The sequence below is a fragment of the Protomyctophum parallelum genome (assembly GCF_964188405.1).
Source record: "Protomyctophum parallelum genome assembly, chromosome: 20".
NCBI lineage: Eukaryota > Metazoa > Chordata > Actinopteri > Myctophiformes > Myctophidae > Protomyctophum > Protomyctophum parallelum.
Window position 1 is genome coordinate 31,828,271 of NC_139718.1, and position 17,996 is coordinate 31,846,266.

The 17,996-nt window shown below is 42.6% G+C and overlaps 1 protein-coding gene across 4 annotated transcripts in view; it reads left to right on the forward strand.

The window, feature by feature from the left end:
* Positions 1 to 17,996, forward strand: part of ppp2r5eb (protein phosphatase 2, regulatory subunit B', epsilon isoform b) — a 49,483-nt gene that overhangs the window by 4,756 nt on the left and 26,731 nt on the right. For 2 of the 4 annotated variants that reach the window (XM_083792347.1, XM_083792346.1), the window contains exon 2: positions 7,850 to 8,010. In XM_083792347.1, coding sequence (XP_083648473.1) covers positions 7,854 to 8,010 — 157 coding nt within the window. In that variant the 5' untranslated portion in view covers positions 7,850 to 7,853. Of the gene's footprint in view, positions 1 to 7,846; positions 8,011 to 16,443; positions 16,591 to 17,996 lie in introns of those variants that run through there. The other 2 variants (XM_083792348.1, XM_083792349.1) reach the window with 2 other exon arrangements.

Below are 17,996 nucleotides of genomic sequence, written 5' to 3' on the forward strand. Positions count from 1 at the left end.
CAGATAGAGCAAGAAAGAGAGAGAAGTACCAATGGTAATTCTTGGGGATTCCACTCATTCCAGTGCCCCTGTGCACAGGTAAGTGCTGTTGTCACTGTCTGGGTTATCGATGGAGATGCTTTCCGGAAATGAACATTTTGTATACAGTTACATTTAATATATAAATGTATTTGAGGGAATGTGTTTGTTGGATGGTATTAGGCTGTCTGTCTGGTAGTATTAGCCTCTTTCTGTTTGTAGGTGTTAGGCTGTTTGTCTATTGGGTGGTGTTGAGCTGTGTTTTTGCCAGTTGACCGCTGACATTCGTAATGGTGTGAAAAGCACAGAATGCTCCTTGCTAGCATGGTCAAGGTTGCCATTGGCAATGCAGCTATGGCAACGCTGTCGAGGGTGCTGCTATCTATGAATTATTTTCTTTTCTCCTTTGCTTGCTGAGACGAGAACTGCACACAAGCTCTCTTAAGACGTATAGAGATTTGCAAGCAGTTGAGCCTAAACTCAGAAGATACATTTTCTCTGGGACTAGTTTGAGATTGTTTGTGCTTGTGTGTGCAGAAGAATGTGATGGAGAGGACAGTGTTTCAAGATATATGAAGTAAAGGACTTTGGTCTTCAACAGTACAGCTTGACAGTGGGTGAGGTCTTCTCTGAGGGAAGAGAACAAGTGTTAGTTGTGGTGAGGACTGAGGACATGGTGCCGTTTACAACAAACGTGTGGTCCCGCATTTTAAGTCCTCTTTTATTTTTATTATACACAAATTCAGCCTGCTATTCAAGCTTCTATCTGGAGAGAGTGTGGCCAGATAGAGTATGGCATTAAAAGTTATCTCGAAGATAAAGAAAAGTAAAATATCTAAAATGTCAACATCAATAGACAGAATTGCTCTTGCAATACTGGCAGAGGCACTGGTGATTTGACACTGCCTGCACAATTAACAGGTTGACTGCGGACCATTTACGGCCATCTTTCAGGCTAGACTGCCTATGTTTAAAGTTACCTTTGAACATCCACTGCACCGACCGCTGAGTTGCTTGTCATGAAAATCCACTTTAAAACGGTGTAATCGCTTGTTGTAGTGTAGAAAAGTATTTGATAGTGGTGACCGCAACAACAGACCGGGCAGCACATGGCTTCCTCCCCCGGGAGCTTCTCCATTGTAAACAATAGGGACTCAATTTCCCATAACCCTTTGCGCGAAGGACCTTTTTGTGGTGATGATCAAAACGCGTCTCATATACCATTCTGTCGGATGGATTGCCTGTATGACTTAAAACTGATTAAAACGTTGATTAAACAATATAAACATAACTCGGCAACTCGCGAACCGCAGGGAAAGTGTTCTACAATTGATTAACTCCAGCAACTCGTGTTTAGAAGTCACTGTTAAATAAATATGCTGTACAGACCTCAACTAGAGCAAGTTTCACTGACTGAACTGTGCCGATTCGAATGCTGTAAAGGTCTGAATTCGTTTTCATACCAGAATACCAGCAGTTAGGTAGAATGGGCTACCTGCAAGAGTAAAGTCCATCCTTACATCAATAGGACCACCTTGAAATGAAGGCTGTGTAATGTAAGCTTTTTTTTGCCATTCTTTTGACTTTTGTGTGCAACTTCTTTGTACATCATTATATTGTCAATAAGTAAATCAATCAATCAGGTTATCACATGATCTAAATGTTTAGCTGCCTGGTTCTTCACCTGTGCATCCGTTGCCAGCTTGCATTCATTTGTGCAAAATGTTTGATAGCATTTCTGAAACCTGTTGGCTCTGTGCACTGCCACTAAAACCAGGATGCAATTGATCAATTCAGAATGTACAGTATGTGCCAGTGTCAGACCGTTACTAGTAGAAACTAACTGTCTTGGTTACTAGAAAGCGTTATAAAAACAACTGTCTAGTTAGACCGATATAATGTGAGCTGAAATGTTTTTGAAAGCTTTGTATTGTCCTGATAAAAGTATTCGGCAGACACAGGGACAGGTGTTGATGTGACCATACGTTGTGCTTGCTGGTAAGGTTGTTTGTTGGTGTGGAGAACTTATTTTATGTTGTATTTATTTACTAGTCCTGTTGCAACAGGCTTGAATGACAAAACTGTTGAAACTCTTGTACAGCGTTTTTCGAGGAGAGGTGTGGGTGAAACTTGAAATCCTCTCGGCCTGGTTAGGTTCGCTACTGTGGCAGTGACTTTAGAAATGAAATGACTTTGAATACTACAGTACAATTTACAATTTATTTCTAAGCTCCTGGCCTGGGTGAGTTTTGGCAAGTTGTTGCTACAGTACCATGCAGAGATCGTTATGAAATGAATGATTAGGCTACTAAGAAAAGTGCAGAGGTGGTAAGCTGTCACTCACCTGTACTTAAGTCCTGTGATTAACACCAATAACATAGTACTACTACTAATAAGAGTAACTACCCACAGTTGAGTATGAGTACCAATAATGGAAGGAAAAGGAGGGCTTCAGTGCCGCGGTGTTGCTCAAAGAGTGACTGGTTGTCATTCAGCGAAAACATTGATGGTTGCAAAATGAATGTGTCTTATGGCACTTGGACTACCTGGAGGGAAGAGTCATAAATAAGCCTTGCATCCTGAACAGTATTTCAGATCAGACTCTGAGAGATTAAAAGGTCCTTCACTCTGAGCTGGGTCCATCCATCTCCCCCAGGCAGCAGTGCCATGACGCCACTCTAACATTCACTAATCTGTGTCCCTGTCTGACTTGTCTCCATCTCTATCTGTCTGTCTGCTTGTATGGCTGTCTTACTGGCGAAGGCAAGTATAATGAGGAGGCTAGATGCTATCATGGACAACCAGCTCACACCCCACACATGGACAGATTGTGCGGCGGTTGAGCAAGAGGGGAAATGATAGATTAATCTACCCCAAGGGGAAACACAATAGACTTGCACTGTCTGTCTTTTGTGTCGGACTCGGTAGCCATGAATATCTTTAATGGGACACATTATGGTCGCTCTGCTCGTTCAATAGTCTAATTAACTCTGAAGTAACAACCAGTGTTGGGAAAGTTACTTTTAAAAAGTAACTAGTCACCGTTCTCTTTATAAATCACCTCAATGACGTATTACGTTGTCATTTACTAAATTAAACAAGCATTAAAGTCCATAGACTTGGCTGGCGACAGGGAATTTATACATTAGGCTCTAAACAAACAAAATTCCATAGACTGGCTGCCTGCCACATAAAGTAATTTCAGAAAGCCATGCATTGTAGGGGCTATCACCCCCTGCAGTGGTAGAGAGATATTCTAACTGGGGTCTTCAGCAGGGGGTCCTCAGAGTTACTACAGGGCAGGGCAGCACCAAATCTTTGTGTAATAGGATGTATATATATTTTTGTATATATATATATATATATATATATATATATATATATATATATATATATGTTGTATATACACAGGTTTAATGTTTGTCTTTAGTTCAATGTTTGTTTTGTAAACACATTGACAATGAAGGTCATAATGTGTCATTTACGTCATATTGTCTCTTTATTATTAATGGCGTTTAATGTTTGTGTTTGCACCGTTTGTTTTACATCACCTAATCAACATGAGTTAGACTTTAATATATTGGTGTCCCTCACGTCACACAGGTGTGATCTTTATTTACCATAACCACTTTTTATTTACATCAGCCCTAGCATCCCTATACTTTAGAAAAATATAGCAGATCTACAAGCTCACAATGCCTCACACTGCAAGGTGAGATTGTAGAACGGCTAATTTCTGCAAAGAGGGGAAAAAGCAGACTACAGAGAGCCATAGGTTAAGGTCAAGTCTACTAAGTATTGAGGGTCTAAATGCTTAAATGTCTGAAAATACACACAAACATGAATTTACACTGACAGTAAGTATAGCTATCTATGAAAAGTTTAATCTGCAACACAATTGTATACAATATGCAGTGGGGGTCCCTGCTTCATCTCTCTCAAGGCTCATACATAGTCTGGATTTCCGGTGGTTAGGTGACCACCGAACTACAACATGACGTCACGAGCCGTGGTGAAGAGCAAACCACCGCCACCGCTCCAGCCCTTCTCTCTGTTTTTACTCACCATCGCTCAATGTTATTTCAGCTCCGGTGGTCAGCTCACCACCGCAGCGGTGGTCACCTCACCACCGAAAATCCTCATCTTGAGCATATTCAATGTCCAGGTAGTTTAAAACATCTTTCTACACTGTGGCCCTGCTTTCACCGGCATTTTGCCGACTAGTTCTCTGAAGGCAACAGACTAAACCGTTATGATGGGAAGCATGTCCTCAACAATATACCTGGCAATCAATCTGTATATATATATTTTTTTTTTTGAGGGGCTGTTTAGATGGAGTAGCTCATCTGGGTCACTGCCGGTGGTACTAGAGACCCAAGGTGGGTTCTTTCTTTGGCAACTAGTTGATTGTATAGCCCCGGCATGTACTTTTGGTAGGTGCTTCAGGAGATTAGCATGACTGTTACTCATGTTTTCATTTGACTACCATATTTTAGCGTCCTTTATATCCACAAATTCAAAATAATTGTGTGGTGGTGGTGGGCGTGTTGTGTTTGTGTATATTTTCCCCATAAGGCAAAACCCGCCTGACTCTGAAATTGTACCCTAGGTTAACCAATCATCGTGCTTTAGCTCATGTTAGTGTGAGAGTACATCACCAGTAGGTTAGGTGGCAGACTCTGCAGGTGGGGCTTCAGCTGGATTACTTAACGTATAATGCATTTAAATCACAGTAACTATAACGGCATTACTGAATGGGAAAAGGCAACTAGTTAACGTTATCACTATTAGTTACCACAAAAAGTAGTTGTGTTACAGTAATGCGGTACTTTGTCCAACACTGGTAACAACAGTTCATTACTGTAAGCACACTATAATCTGCCATCTGACAGACTGACACTCTTGTATTCGTATTTTTTGCACTGCATAATGCAAGCTTTGTTGTATACCTTTAGTTTCTTCATTATTGATGGTGTTTCTTGTGTGTGATGTCTGTATCAACTGCTAGTCCAGAACCAACCACATAAATGTTTTTTTTTATTTTTTACATCATATAGTGGCTACAGTATGATTGAGGAGTAATGCAGAAATATGTATTACACACAGCTGAGCAGACTCAGACTGTCTCTTAACGCAACCGCGCTGCAGCAGCCTCCACACAAGAATTATCTTTCGAGTTGATTTTAATACTTAAATTTTTTTATTCTTAAGGCTCTAAATGTTTTTGTAACCAATTTCGCGAATATTTGTCAAACACAGGACCATAGCTGAATGTGTAGAGAGTCCGTCTGCTACACGGAAGGTCCCGGGTTCGCTTCCCCGGCCCCAGTCTGTGTCCCTAAGCAAGACACTTAACCCTGAACTGCTCCCTGAGCACTGCCCCCATAGCGCCTAGGCCACTGCTCCTAATAGGACGGGTAAAAGCAGAGGACAAATTTAATCTAAATGAAAATGTACAGTGAAAAATACCCCAAATGAGTATGGTCCATGTAATGCTCTCCTGTCTGGCTTACCCAGTTGTAACCAGTCGGTTACAACTTGTCCAAAATGCAGCTGCCCGTGTGCTGACAAAGACCAAACGTAGAGCACACATTACACCGATTTTAAAGTCCCTGCATTGGTTGCCTATACATTCTAGAACAGATGTTTAAATTATTTTACTTGTTTTTAAAACATTGAATAGAAATGCACTCAGAAATGCTTCCTAAATATGTGCCCGGCAGACCCCTTAGATCCTCTAGTGCTGGTCTCCTAGAGACCCCTAACACTAAAACATATGGAGAAGCCGCCTTTAGCTACTATGCCCCTGTGCTGTGGAACAGCCTGCCAAGGGATCTACGGTTCTCTGAATCTGTGGACATTTTTAAACGAAATCTCATTGCTTTTACCTAGATCATTGCATGTCTGTTTCCTGTTTTAGTCGCTCCTTTTTGTTTTTGTTATTACTATGTATTATTATTATTACTCTGAAAGCAACTCTGTGAACACAGGCTATAGAGCATGTGGGTGGTGGGACTGATAGACATTGTTTTTAAGTAGAGGTTTTAAATATAACTCATAGCAAATTACAACTAGCTAATCGGTTCAGTGTCAGACCTCACAGATTTGTCAGTAGATTTTAATCGGTTCGGCTCTGTAGAGCCTACAATGTGAAGTCATTTGAGGTTCGAGGGGCGGGTACCGTCCTAAAGTTGGCTCTTCAGTGCTACTGACTACTAACTACTAACTAAAATAAAGGCAAATGTTTTTAAGTCTCTTGGCAAAACTATCTGATTTTCATTGATGCATTGCATTGTTGGGTTGAAAAAAACATATCGATGACAGTGACAGTGTGACTAGTGTGTGAGTGTAAATTGCTGCTATGGCCTGCAGGGTCTCATTCATGTCATATTACATAACTATGGGAGCTAAGCATGAATTCACTGCTAGTACGGAACACAGCTTTGGACCAGGCTCGATGCAGTTCTGTGGTAACAGATCATTTTTATTTAACTTTTATCTTATGAAGCTAGACGAGTAGTATTAAATATACAAATGCCACATTTTAAATATAAAAAGCCCTAGCTGTGGCCTGTGACTTTTTAAACCACACACGTCACACGATAGTTTGGTCTGTTTGGCTTTGTTTTCGGAAAATGTCCAAGACTCAATCTTACTATAGAAGTAAGTTTCTCTCTAAACAATACCTGCCTCATTTTGTCTGTTCTGTCTTCATCGCACAAAGTGTCACTCAGCGGACTTAATTGAGCTACGAGCTCACAATGCAACATTATTGTGAGCTTGTTCACTGTTTTCAGTGAACGGGTGAATGCTGTGAATTATAATGGTCTTTAATTGCTCACTAACGTCGTAGTAGCTCTGCACAGCAGCCTCAATGCGGATGCACCCTGTAAGTAGGTCTAGGACAAGGCCGGAGCATCAAGCTAGCTAGCAGCTACTTTGGCTCGGTGTGATACTATGCTTTTTGTATTATATTTCTGCAAAAAAACAAGACAGTGCATAGCTTTGTGGTAGGCATGTAACGATATATCGTATATCGATATTAATCCCATTCGATTTAATGAAAAGAGAAGAAAAAAAATCAATATATATATATATATATATATATATATATATATATTTTTTTTTTTAGGGGGCTAGTGAATTATGGTGTGTGTGTGTGATGTGAAATGTGAGCTTTAATCATATTCCATCACGATCACATTCAAGTGCTTTTGGAGAGAAATGAGACTGAGTCACTTTCAGTAGTAGAGCACTGTCGAGGAGAGCTGTGTGTGTGACTGTGCCCAGGTGGTGATGGTCGTTGATGCTCATCAAAAATGTGTTTCTGGAAAATATTTTTTGTTTTATAATATCGTAAAAAAATCGTATCGTGAACCTCATATCGTGATACGAATCGTATCGTGAGTTGAGTGAATCGTTGCATGCCTACTTTGTGGTGTTGCTCATATACGAAAAATGTAATGTGTGATTTCCTGTTTTGTCTTGTCACTGAATGTCCCTTCCAAATTTGTGCAACACTAATGTTTTGCTCCATGTTCCCCTCCTCCCACTATCTGTCTTTATCCCTCTTCACTGTCCTTTCTCTTCTCTCTGCCCCTCTTCTCTTTCATTCCATCCATCATTATCACTTCTCTCCCTCACTTCCTCCGCCCAATCCCCCCCCATCTCTCTTTCCCTTTCCTTCCCAACATATCTCTACATCTCTCCTCCCCACCCTTCCTCCTCTGTTTTTCTCTGCACTCCTCTATGCTACCCCCCCTCCCCCATTCACTCACTCCTCCTGTCCCCACTTCCTCTCCTCTTCCTCTTTGTCTGTCTCTCCCAGCAGGGCTATGTCCTCGGCAGCCACCACGCCTCCGTCTGTGGACAAAGTGGACGGGTTCTCACGGAAGTCAGTCAGGAAAGCTAAGCAGAAGCGCTCCCAGAGCTCCTCCCAGTTCCGCTCTCAGGGCAAACCCATCGAGCTCACGCCGCTGCCCCTGCTCAAGGGTAAGGAGGAACTGTAACGGCAACCCATAACATGCTTCACACTTAATACAGAGTTTGTTGTTGTTGATGAGAAGTCAAGACACTGCTGCAGTGTCGTGACTTATGAGTATATTATATTAAATGGTATATATTTTATAATGGTATATTGCTCAAGCTACTGAAGGAGAGGACCTGGGAAGAATAGCATGCGTCCTCGCTGTCAGGTGAACAGAAGTGGCTGGGGAGAGGAGATATGTGGTTATCTATACCGCCCTCAAGACCCAACTGGGGGCAGCAGTCACAGCGACTACATGCTGGAATTGACCGTGATGTAAATACTAAATGGCCTGCATCCTTAGACTCACTAAATTGAGAAAGGACGCAATCATGTCACCCTCTGGGGGTTCTGGAATGCAATACTGTACTCGGTACTGTACTCTAACATAGTTGAAGTGGGACTCATAAAATGTCCCTGGACCCATCTAAATGACCACCCCTGGGTCCTGGGACCCACTACATTGAAAACCTATTTTCATCTCACTGGAATTGGCATCATAACTATATTGGGGGGGGGGGGGGGGGGGGGGGGGAAGAAAACATTTCAGAACTGATGGTGGTGTACTGAAATATTTCCTTTCCCTCACCTTTGTTATTTCACTTTTTCTTTGCACTTACACAACTTATTTAACTTCTTTCACATTCAAGTTCACTCCATGAGCCATGGTCTGAGTTAAACTGCAAAACCTGAGAGCCTCCCTTTAAGACCGGATGTCATGTATTTTTTGTTAAATTAAAAAATCACTTTTAATGGTGTGAGTGACATCATATTCGGCTCAATTGTAATTTCCACATTGATATTATCCTGCAATAAATGGTGAAGTTGGAAGAATGCTGTCACGCACTGCGTGTTTGTCTCTTGTGGACTGTGGAGGTCTGCAAGAAGCAGACATAGACAAGAAGCTGTAACTTTTCATTTCGTACTTCTATTTTCACTTACAAAGTATCAGCATTGTGAAATGCTGGACACATCTGTTCATTGATTGGTCATAATCTCGTTCCACACTGCTTTGGTTTCTTATGTCAAAGCAGACCACATTATTCTCAATTGCGGTCTATCTTGTGGCTAGGGGAGCCGATATGTTACACTGGCCAGTGGATGTGCGTGCGTGAGTGGGTGCGTGTGAGAGAGTGGGCACATGTTTGTGTGTGTTGGCTACATGTCCAGGCAGGTTGATATATGGCCAGGTCAGTCTAGTTGTCAGAATGAAGGGAGAGGTACACCTTATGGGAAATGACCTTACTTCAACAGCTACATAACATCCATGAGGAATTTATTTTTGAGTGTACTAGAAAATCAATACTTCTACTCTACTGCATCCAAATTGTCCTTTGAACTTACTGTCAGAACTCATATTCCTCTACCAATGTCTGATGGTGCATCTCACAGAAAGCCTGTGGGTTATGACACACTGGTTGAGAAACACTGAAGGTTGTTCAGAGTTCACATATCTGAACAGAACCCAGGTCACATCCATAGTCTAAATGTAGCCTCACTTTAAAGTTCTATATTACAAAATGAAATTGTTTGAAATACAGGAAAGCGATTGGTCTGAAGAACCAGGTGTGAGTCATGGCTTTGATGAAGCCCTGTTCTCCCACCAGTACAGATGGAGACATTGAGTGGTGAGCTTGAGAGCACAGGAATGCAGCCTGACAGAAACCAGACAGAGACATGGAGAAAGAGAGAGAGAGAGAGAGAGAGAGAGTTGGTAACGGACATAAAGACAGACCAAGGAAGATGGAGAGAGAGTGAGCGATTCATTTCCATTTTTATAAAACATCAGGGTGATAAAGGCAAGGTGTGGTTCCAGAAAGTGTATCCTATCCTGTGTGTGTCTGTCTGTCGGTCTGTCTGTCTTGGCCACACTGTCAGGGTTGAACATTGCTATAATGGGGACGGAAATACTGTCATCTCCCTGGTTAGACAACATGACGGCAGCAACAGTCCACATGTACTAATTGTGGTAACTAAGGACATTTTCACTTTTCATAGCTGGTTGATGTATACACGCACGTGCACACATGTGTCTGTGCACACACACACACACACACACACACACACACACACACACACACACACACACACACCCCTGAAATTACAGTCTGTCCAGCCTGTACATGCTTGTAAATAGTTAAAACCATGATATTGCCCATCATATAAATTGTATTATGTGTAACTTAAAAAATGTGTAAAGCACTCACCCAACCTGCCAATTATGCAGTAGTTTTCACATTTGGCAATTGCAGCATGTTGGCAAAAGGTTAACATTTTTAATTAGATTACATTTGTAACTACTTGTACAGTAATGTGAGACTTAAGTCATCTACATTATTGAGATGTTTATTCACTGTCACTGATACGATATTTTTCATCCACTCCCATTTGAGATATTAATCCACTGTAATATGACATTTTAATCCATTGTAATATGACATTTTGATCCACTGTTATGTCATTTTAATCACTGTGCTTTGAGATTCTAATCCACTGTAACATTACAGCATAATTGTGTTCCCTTGTGTGTACCGCAACTAATAATGTTAATTCATTATAAAGACTGCTCGCCTCTTATTGCGGTCCTCCAACAAGCCATGTAAGGCAGAGGGGTGTGGTATATGAAATCTGGTTCCAATCTGGTTCCACATGCATGAACAATTGCAGGTATGCTTGGTTTATTTCAAAAGAACGATGCCAGTCTACTTTGAGCACTGTTTTGTAGTTCATCATCAGAATTTGCGTCCTCACCTTCATCTTCAATGTTTGTGTTACGCGAACACTCAACATTGTCAATGGGATCTAATGTTTGTGTAGGACAAAGTTTGTGTTAGCACATACACCAAAAGCTGGACATAGGTGGGGCTATTGCCCCTCAAAAATATATTATTATCTTTGTTCTGGGAGCCCTCTAAACAAACTCACATGGGTTCTCCTGGTGTTCTCCTGGATGCTTAATTCAGCAACTGAAATAGGCAGCTGGCGTCGTAGGTTCAGGAAAGATGTGTATTAGTTTTACACATGGAGGCGCAAGGGTTGTGTCTTCAGATTTATTCACCTCTGGGGCCCGTTTTAAAATATGAGCGTATTCGGTCACCCAAAACGCCGGATCCGTGTGGACGAAACGGCAATACGATTAAAAACATTTGCGTATACACTTAAAAACGTCTTTGTCTGGATGGCACATTAATGTGTCCTCACTGAAATTAAATTGACTCCATCAATCAAATATAGCCATCCACTGCCAAACAACATAATGTTAGTGTGTGTGTGTGTGTGTGTGTGTGTGGGTGTGTGGGTGGGTGGGTGGGTGGACGGGAGGTTCTCCCTTCTGCCATTGAGGGGGCCAGGCCAAGTTGAGAACAGTTTGAGTGTGCATGTCCCTGGGTATGGACTAGTTGAGTTCGCTATGGGGGTCGACTTAACTGTATTTATGACTAACTAATCGAGGGCGGCTGTGGCTCAGGAGGTAGAGCAGGTCGACCAATGATCCCTGGGTCGGTGGTTCGAATCCCGGCTCCTCCTGTCCAAATGTCGAAGTGTCCTTGGGCAAGACACTGAACCCTACATTGCCTCCAATGAGTCGGTCGGTGCTAGCTTGCCACCATTGGTGTGTGAATGTGGGAAGTGAGGACGCATACATGTAGGCATGTATAGTGCATAGAAAAGAGCTATAAAAAAATGCAATTCATTATTAACGGTTAATTAACCGAATACTAGGTAGATTGCAATGCTATATTTTAGTAACATCCGTAGTCTGTAGCATGCCGTTGTATTCATTATTTTTCTTTTTTGTTATTTTTAGTATCTATTACTACTAGTTGTAGAGAGGCAGTATTAATAGAATTAGATGGATTGTTTTAGGGGATTGTCCTTTGCCATTATAATCAAGGTATCTGTTTCCCATCATGTCTCTGTTTGTGTGTTCTACCTCCATGGTTTCCATAGCAGCACCAGTGGTGGGTGTGCACTGCTGTGTACTGTATCTGGACAGCTGTGTCCTTTACTGCCAACCAGACTGTATCTGTCTGTGAAAAGACGAATCCTCCTCCTCACCTCTCCTCCCACTGACTGGTTAGTCAGCATTATGTACTATATTTATATAGGATTTTACACATGCAGTCTTAAGTAGGGCTGGGGGCAATACCGCATTTGTGTAAGGCATACCGTGGAGTTCATAACTGTGATTATTATTATTTATTTTCAAAACTATCTTATATCGGGGGCTGCCGCCATACCGTTGGTTACAGCAGTAACTAAATATCCACACCGCCACAGCCCTAGTCTTGAGCTAAACAATGGTACATAACAAATCCTCACAATTGTTGATGGGCAGCAGTGGCCCAGCAAGTACAGCGGCCGTCCCCGGTCCAACCCGTTGTAGTGTCCCTGAGACGTTTAATCCCTAATGCTTGTTTTATACTTGGTTGCACCAAAAAGAGCTGATCTACAAGCTCACAACACATTGTGCTGCTCCGCATGCTCATCTGAGCAGCTGGATAAATGCAGAAAAGTCATTTCCCCGTGGACGTCAGTAAATGATACCTTTTATCATAGAACCTCAGTGTAGATGAATAGGTTGTGTGTGCCTGTGTCTATTTCACATCAGATACTTGCAGAGAAGCACAGACAGTGGAATGAGCGTGCTGAAAGGACTGTCCAACCAGGTTCAACAAACACCTGCCCCACGCGTGGAAAATTGCACGGATCAGCAATTGGTCTAAACGGCCACATGAGGTGGCATGAGCGCACCAAGCGCTGAAAACCCCCTTTTCCCCCCAGGAGATATGAAGTCATCATCACCAACGATGGACTGCCATAAGCAATATGTGTATTTGTGTGTGCATTTCAAATGTCTCTGGCAGCATGCTAGTAGCCAAAACCTAAGTGTCATTGATATGTAATTATTAATTTGAATAACTAACGCTTGGGGGGCTACGGTGGCGCAGTTTGTAGTGCTGTCGCCTCACAGCTTGAAGGTCCTGGGTTTCATTCCCGCTGGGGACGCTGTGGGCATGTTCTCTCCTCCGCGTCATCAGTGCCCATACCGTAGGTGGGTTTGGCAAAAGGGCCTTTCTGTGTGGAGTGTGCATGTTCTCCCCGTGTCCCCAGGGTAGGTAACTAGGTACCCTCACAAAAAAACATGCAGTATTAATCTTGGTCTATACTGCATCCTCCTGGTCAGACGTAGCACCTGATGGAGGGGAAAAGGAAATGGTTGGAATGACGTGTTCCTTCCATGTGCTACGTCCAACCGGGAAGACTCCCCCTGTCAGGTGAAAAGAAGCAGCTTTGACAACTCATGCATTGAAGGAAGCAGGTCCGTTGCTCTCCCCAGGTTGGCAGAGGGAGTGTAGCCCCCAGGATTACATTATATAATTGACACTGGGTGAAAATAATGGGTTACAAAAATGTTGGGATAAAAATGTAGAAAAAAGAAAAAAAAAACCTCTGTCATCTACAGATGTCCAAACATCACACAAATCAGTACACATAATCTCTATTAATAGTCATGTAATCAAGTTTGAACAAACGGCCTCAAATCAGCGTCTGATTGCTGTGAAACATTGCTGTCCCACAATTAGCTACCTGCCCTGGTGGAGAACCCGTGCTCCGTGGAGCACTAGTTTCACTGTAATTGCTATTCAGCCACAATTAGAAATACTGTTGTTACAGTACTGCAGAGATAGAACACACTAACACAGTTTCTTTTAAGGGATTGTTGGCTATATGGCTACAGTTGCTTCACTCTTACTCAAGGGCGCTGTGGAATGCTCTCTTCTGGTTGGCTGAGAGGCAGATGGTGACGGTGCTATATGTGGGCGGTCTCCCATTCGCCTCCATCAATCACCAGCTGACCGAGAGGGGAGTGACCTTTGACCCTTTCACAGCGTGGTGTGTGTGTGTAGTCAGGGAGAAAGATTTGGTCTGTCACCTACAACACAACCAAATGTAAAACTTATTTTCCTTTATTTTACGGAGCTTTGTGACCCCCTGGGGACCCCCACACGGAGTTGCGCCACTCACTTCACACGGTGTGTGATTATTATTTTTTAAACTGTGTAATACATATTTATTCTAGGTAGTAAAAAATCTAGTTAAAATGCTCTGTTCTGACAGTAGACCCCACTGCACATCAAAGAGCATGATTAGCTGTCATCAGCAGTATAGTTTCAGTGTAGGATGTAAGAAGTGATCATGTGACGTGAGGCTTCTTTAAAGAGATGGCCTAGTAGACTCCAGGCTATCCTGCTGCCCCAAATGACCGTCCTGAAAGCCTGCAAAGAAAGGGTGGAAAGGCTTACATTTGAAGCCTGCATGGAAAAATGCAGTCTATTCTCTCTCTCCTCTCCAACAGCTGTGCCTGTGAGTTTTAAAATCTTTATCTGTAAGCAAAATGGGTTGCAGGCAAGTCTTTATCTGGGGGCAAAAATATTTTTCTAGAACTATGAATATGTTTTCATGAGGCAACATTCCAAGCTATCCATTTACTCTCTAAATCCCTCAAAGTACACACTGTGCTCATGTTATGACTATTATCACTACTATTACTATTAGATTTATTTGTTCTACTACTACTACTACTGTGACTACTTCTGATAAATATTACTATTGCATTGCATTTCCTACATTATTAGTAATGCTGCCCAAAGTGAATTATATTACAGCTTTTTCTAGAACTTGGTACTTAAACATATACCAACTTACAGAGCAGGATTTTCCGACTTGAAGTAGCACATGGATGTATCCTGAAATTATGTTACTAGATAATTACTTATTGGTAATTTGATTGTGTTTGTCTGCAGTTGGTGTTTGCCGTTTGGACAGACATGATTGCCACAGTTGGGAGAGATAAGAGATATTTGGCTGGGATTCTCCTTTCAGTGTGCCAAAATAAATACATAAATCTGGGGTTTACTTTTCTCCAGTTGGCAAGAATTTCGAGGATGGGGATGAAGAGTGACTCCGATGCAGGCTTATTTCTGATTCTAGTTGCGTTTACAAGCGTAAGAATGCTACTTGGTAATCAGTATAAAATCCAACAAGTCACTGAAGTACAACTGTTTCTACTATGATGATAATGAGAGCAGGGGGCATATTGGAGGATGAACCACATTAGTGGACTTGAGAAATCATCTTTCACTAAAATGTTTTTAGTCAGTGGTAAAAAATAACCTTCAGCTAGCATCCCAGGCCCAGCACGGCCAGCAAGTCCCTGGTCAGACAGCTTTAAGGACGAGGTGAATAATGCATTCGGAGCACTAGTTTTAAGTCACTGGAATCACCACCACAGTGTTGAAATATGCTGTTGCCTTGTTGTCAATAGACTCATAATGAAATCTCACAGCTCAGAAGACATCCTCTGAGATGTATCTATGGAGGGATGAAAATGGAGCACAGGCAGAGAGAAAATAAACCGCGGAAAGGAGGAGACTGAGATGGACGGAACAGAGGAAAAGAGTTGATTACTTGTTGGAGAGTAGTGTGGAGAGAGAAGGCGCGATTAGGGAAAATGCGTACGGAGATGGCTGGGGAGAGGAGATGAGTAGCAAAGAGTGGAGGAGGAGTGGAAGGCTGGCAAGGAGCCAGCAGGGTGGATTTGATTGCTCAATGGCTGAGGATGATTAGTGCAAAGAGTTAGTTCTTGCCTTATGCAGGGTAAATGAGGACATACCTTCAACACTGTCTCTCTTTCCCCTCTCGGTCTCAGCATCTCTGTCTCTGTAACCCTCTATAGGCTCTTTTCCTCAAATGGGGCTTTTTAGATACGGTTACGGTAGCTCCGAGTGCAAATCATTCTTTTGTGGTCGAGTAGGGTTGATTGTGAACTCTATGCCATCATTACCACACGGATCACTCGTTCTGCTTGACCTAAATTTTCATTTTCAATCAATTGCAGTGTCATTGTGACTCCTGTCCATGCATTCAGTGCAGCTGCCCAGGGCCACACGAAAACTCGCCAGGCAGACAGCTGTGGTGGTGCTGATTTTAAGTTATTTTTTTCCCCACACCATTGAATATCCATTTTCAGAATGGAATGTAATTTTGATTATGTCATTTCATTATTATACAAATTTGGAATGTTCGTTCGTTGATAGCTCGGCCCTGCTGTTCAGTGTTTGGTTGTGGTTTCTCTACCAGACACAGACAGCACACCAACACATGCCGTTTCTCTTCTAAAGCCAATTTTGGAAATGGTGCTCTACACCTTCTATTTCTCTACCTCTTCTGTTTATCTTTCTCCCTTTTCTTTGTCTCCAGTCACTTCTAATGTATGTTTGGCCAACATCTCCCCTCATCTCACCCTCCCACCCCTCCTATGCACCCCCTCCCCCCAGGGGTAACCTGATCTGTGAGGTGTCTCTTTACACTGTTCCAACCCCGCTCGCTCCAAACAAGCCGCAAAGAAAGGGCAGAACCTGGGCCCACACAAACTTTCATCTTCCCTCCGTGCGCTCCAACTGAACCGGGCCAAAAAAACTGACCATTTTTCTTTTCTCTGTTTCCCTAACTGGAGTCTGCAGCGCAACAAGAAACCTAATTGAGTGAGTGACAGAGCGCATGTCTGTTTGTTTGCTATTGCCAGCTAGCTCAAGGGGGCACAGAGTTATAGTTAGCCCCTTTCACTGTCAAAGGCCTTCTGTAGCTAGCTAGCCAGCTAGCCTGGTCTGTGCGGTTGGTATGTGTGCATGAGCAGTGCACCCAGTGGAAAGGTACATATGCATGTATATAAATGGACTGGAGACGGTAAGGTAAGACATGTTCTGTACTAGGCCAAGGAACGGACAGGAAAGAGAATGGAAAGTTTAGTGAAAGTAGTGGATGATTCTGGGTCCGAGGAGTGTCAGAGGAATGCTGTTAGTTCTGTAGAAGTGTTGATGTCACCATTGACAGGAATGAATTGGGACTTCTTTTGTTAAGACAACTAGATGAGTTTGTTTTTGTTAGTTTACTACTCTGTTACTTGCATGCCCGCCCACATAGACACACTGACAGTCGTACACACACACCCCCGATACGCACACGTGCACACACAAATACACAGCAAGTCAACTGTTGACACACAGACCTTGCCAGTGTGTATTACATAATGTGAATGCAGCAGGTGAATTGCGTGGTGAGGTTAAGAGGACAGGTGTGGTGTCTCTGTGTTGTGTTGTTTTAGCGGCTGGAGGAATGTCTGCTATGCTAGTGAGAAGCCAGGACACTCACCTGGTCCAGGGAACACACTGCCTTTGTCTGGCGCGACCCACATTACCAGTTAAAAGAACAGACTCTGGAAAATCACCTTCCAGGATTTCTAAGAAGACACTACAGAATGCTAGGGGAACCATTGTGCTTGTTTCAGTGTAGTCACCGATAGTGTGATAGATCCCATTGGCTGAAGTCACTCGCTTCTTGCTGTGTGCTCTCCACGTGGCAACACCTATAGAACACTGGTGGTGCTGGTGAACAGTTTACCAAGTCTGGCTGAGGTCAAACTGCTAAATTAGAAAATAAGTTGTCAGTAGTTTATGTCAACAATAGTTAGTTAGGATGGACATTTGTAGACTGTCGTTTTAATCTCATTATGTATAGCTTTGTGCAGAGAGAGTGGGGAGAGAGTGTATCTCTACATGTAGACTGTGTTTAGATTTTGCCACTGACTGTGGCCATATAGAATCATCCGTACCAATTAAAAGAAAATATATATATTAACACTACGAACACGCGGGGGTATTAAGAGTTAAGACCATTAAATCAGAGCGCAGAGCGATTTACAGAAAAGGAGCACATTTAGCGACGCACCAGGCGCTATCCCGGATGTAGCTGAAGTAGCTTGATGTAGCCAAAACACTCCTGAGGCGATCGACAACAACGCGAGGTATGATTAATTCTAACGCTACTAGCGATGGGGCCGTCTAAAACATAATCTTTGCTTAGAATTGGACGGAATGATTTAGATCAAGAG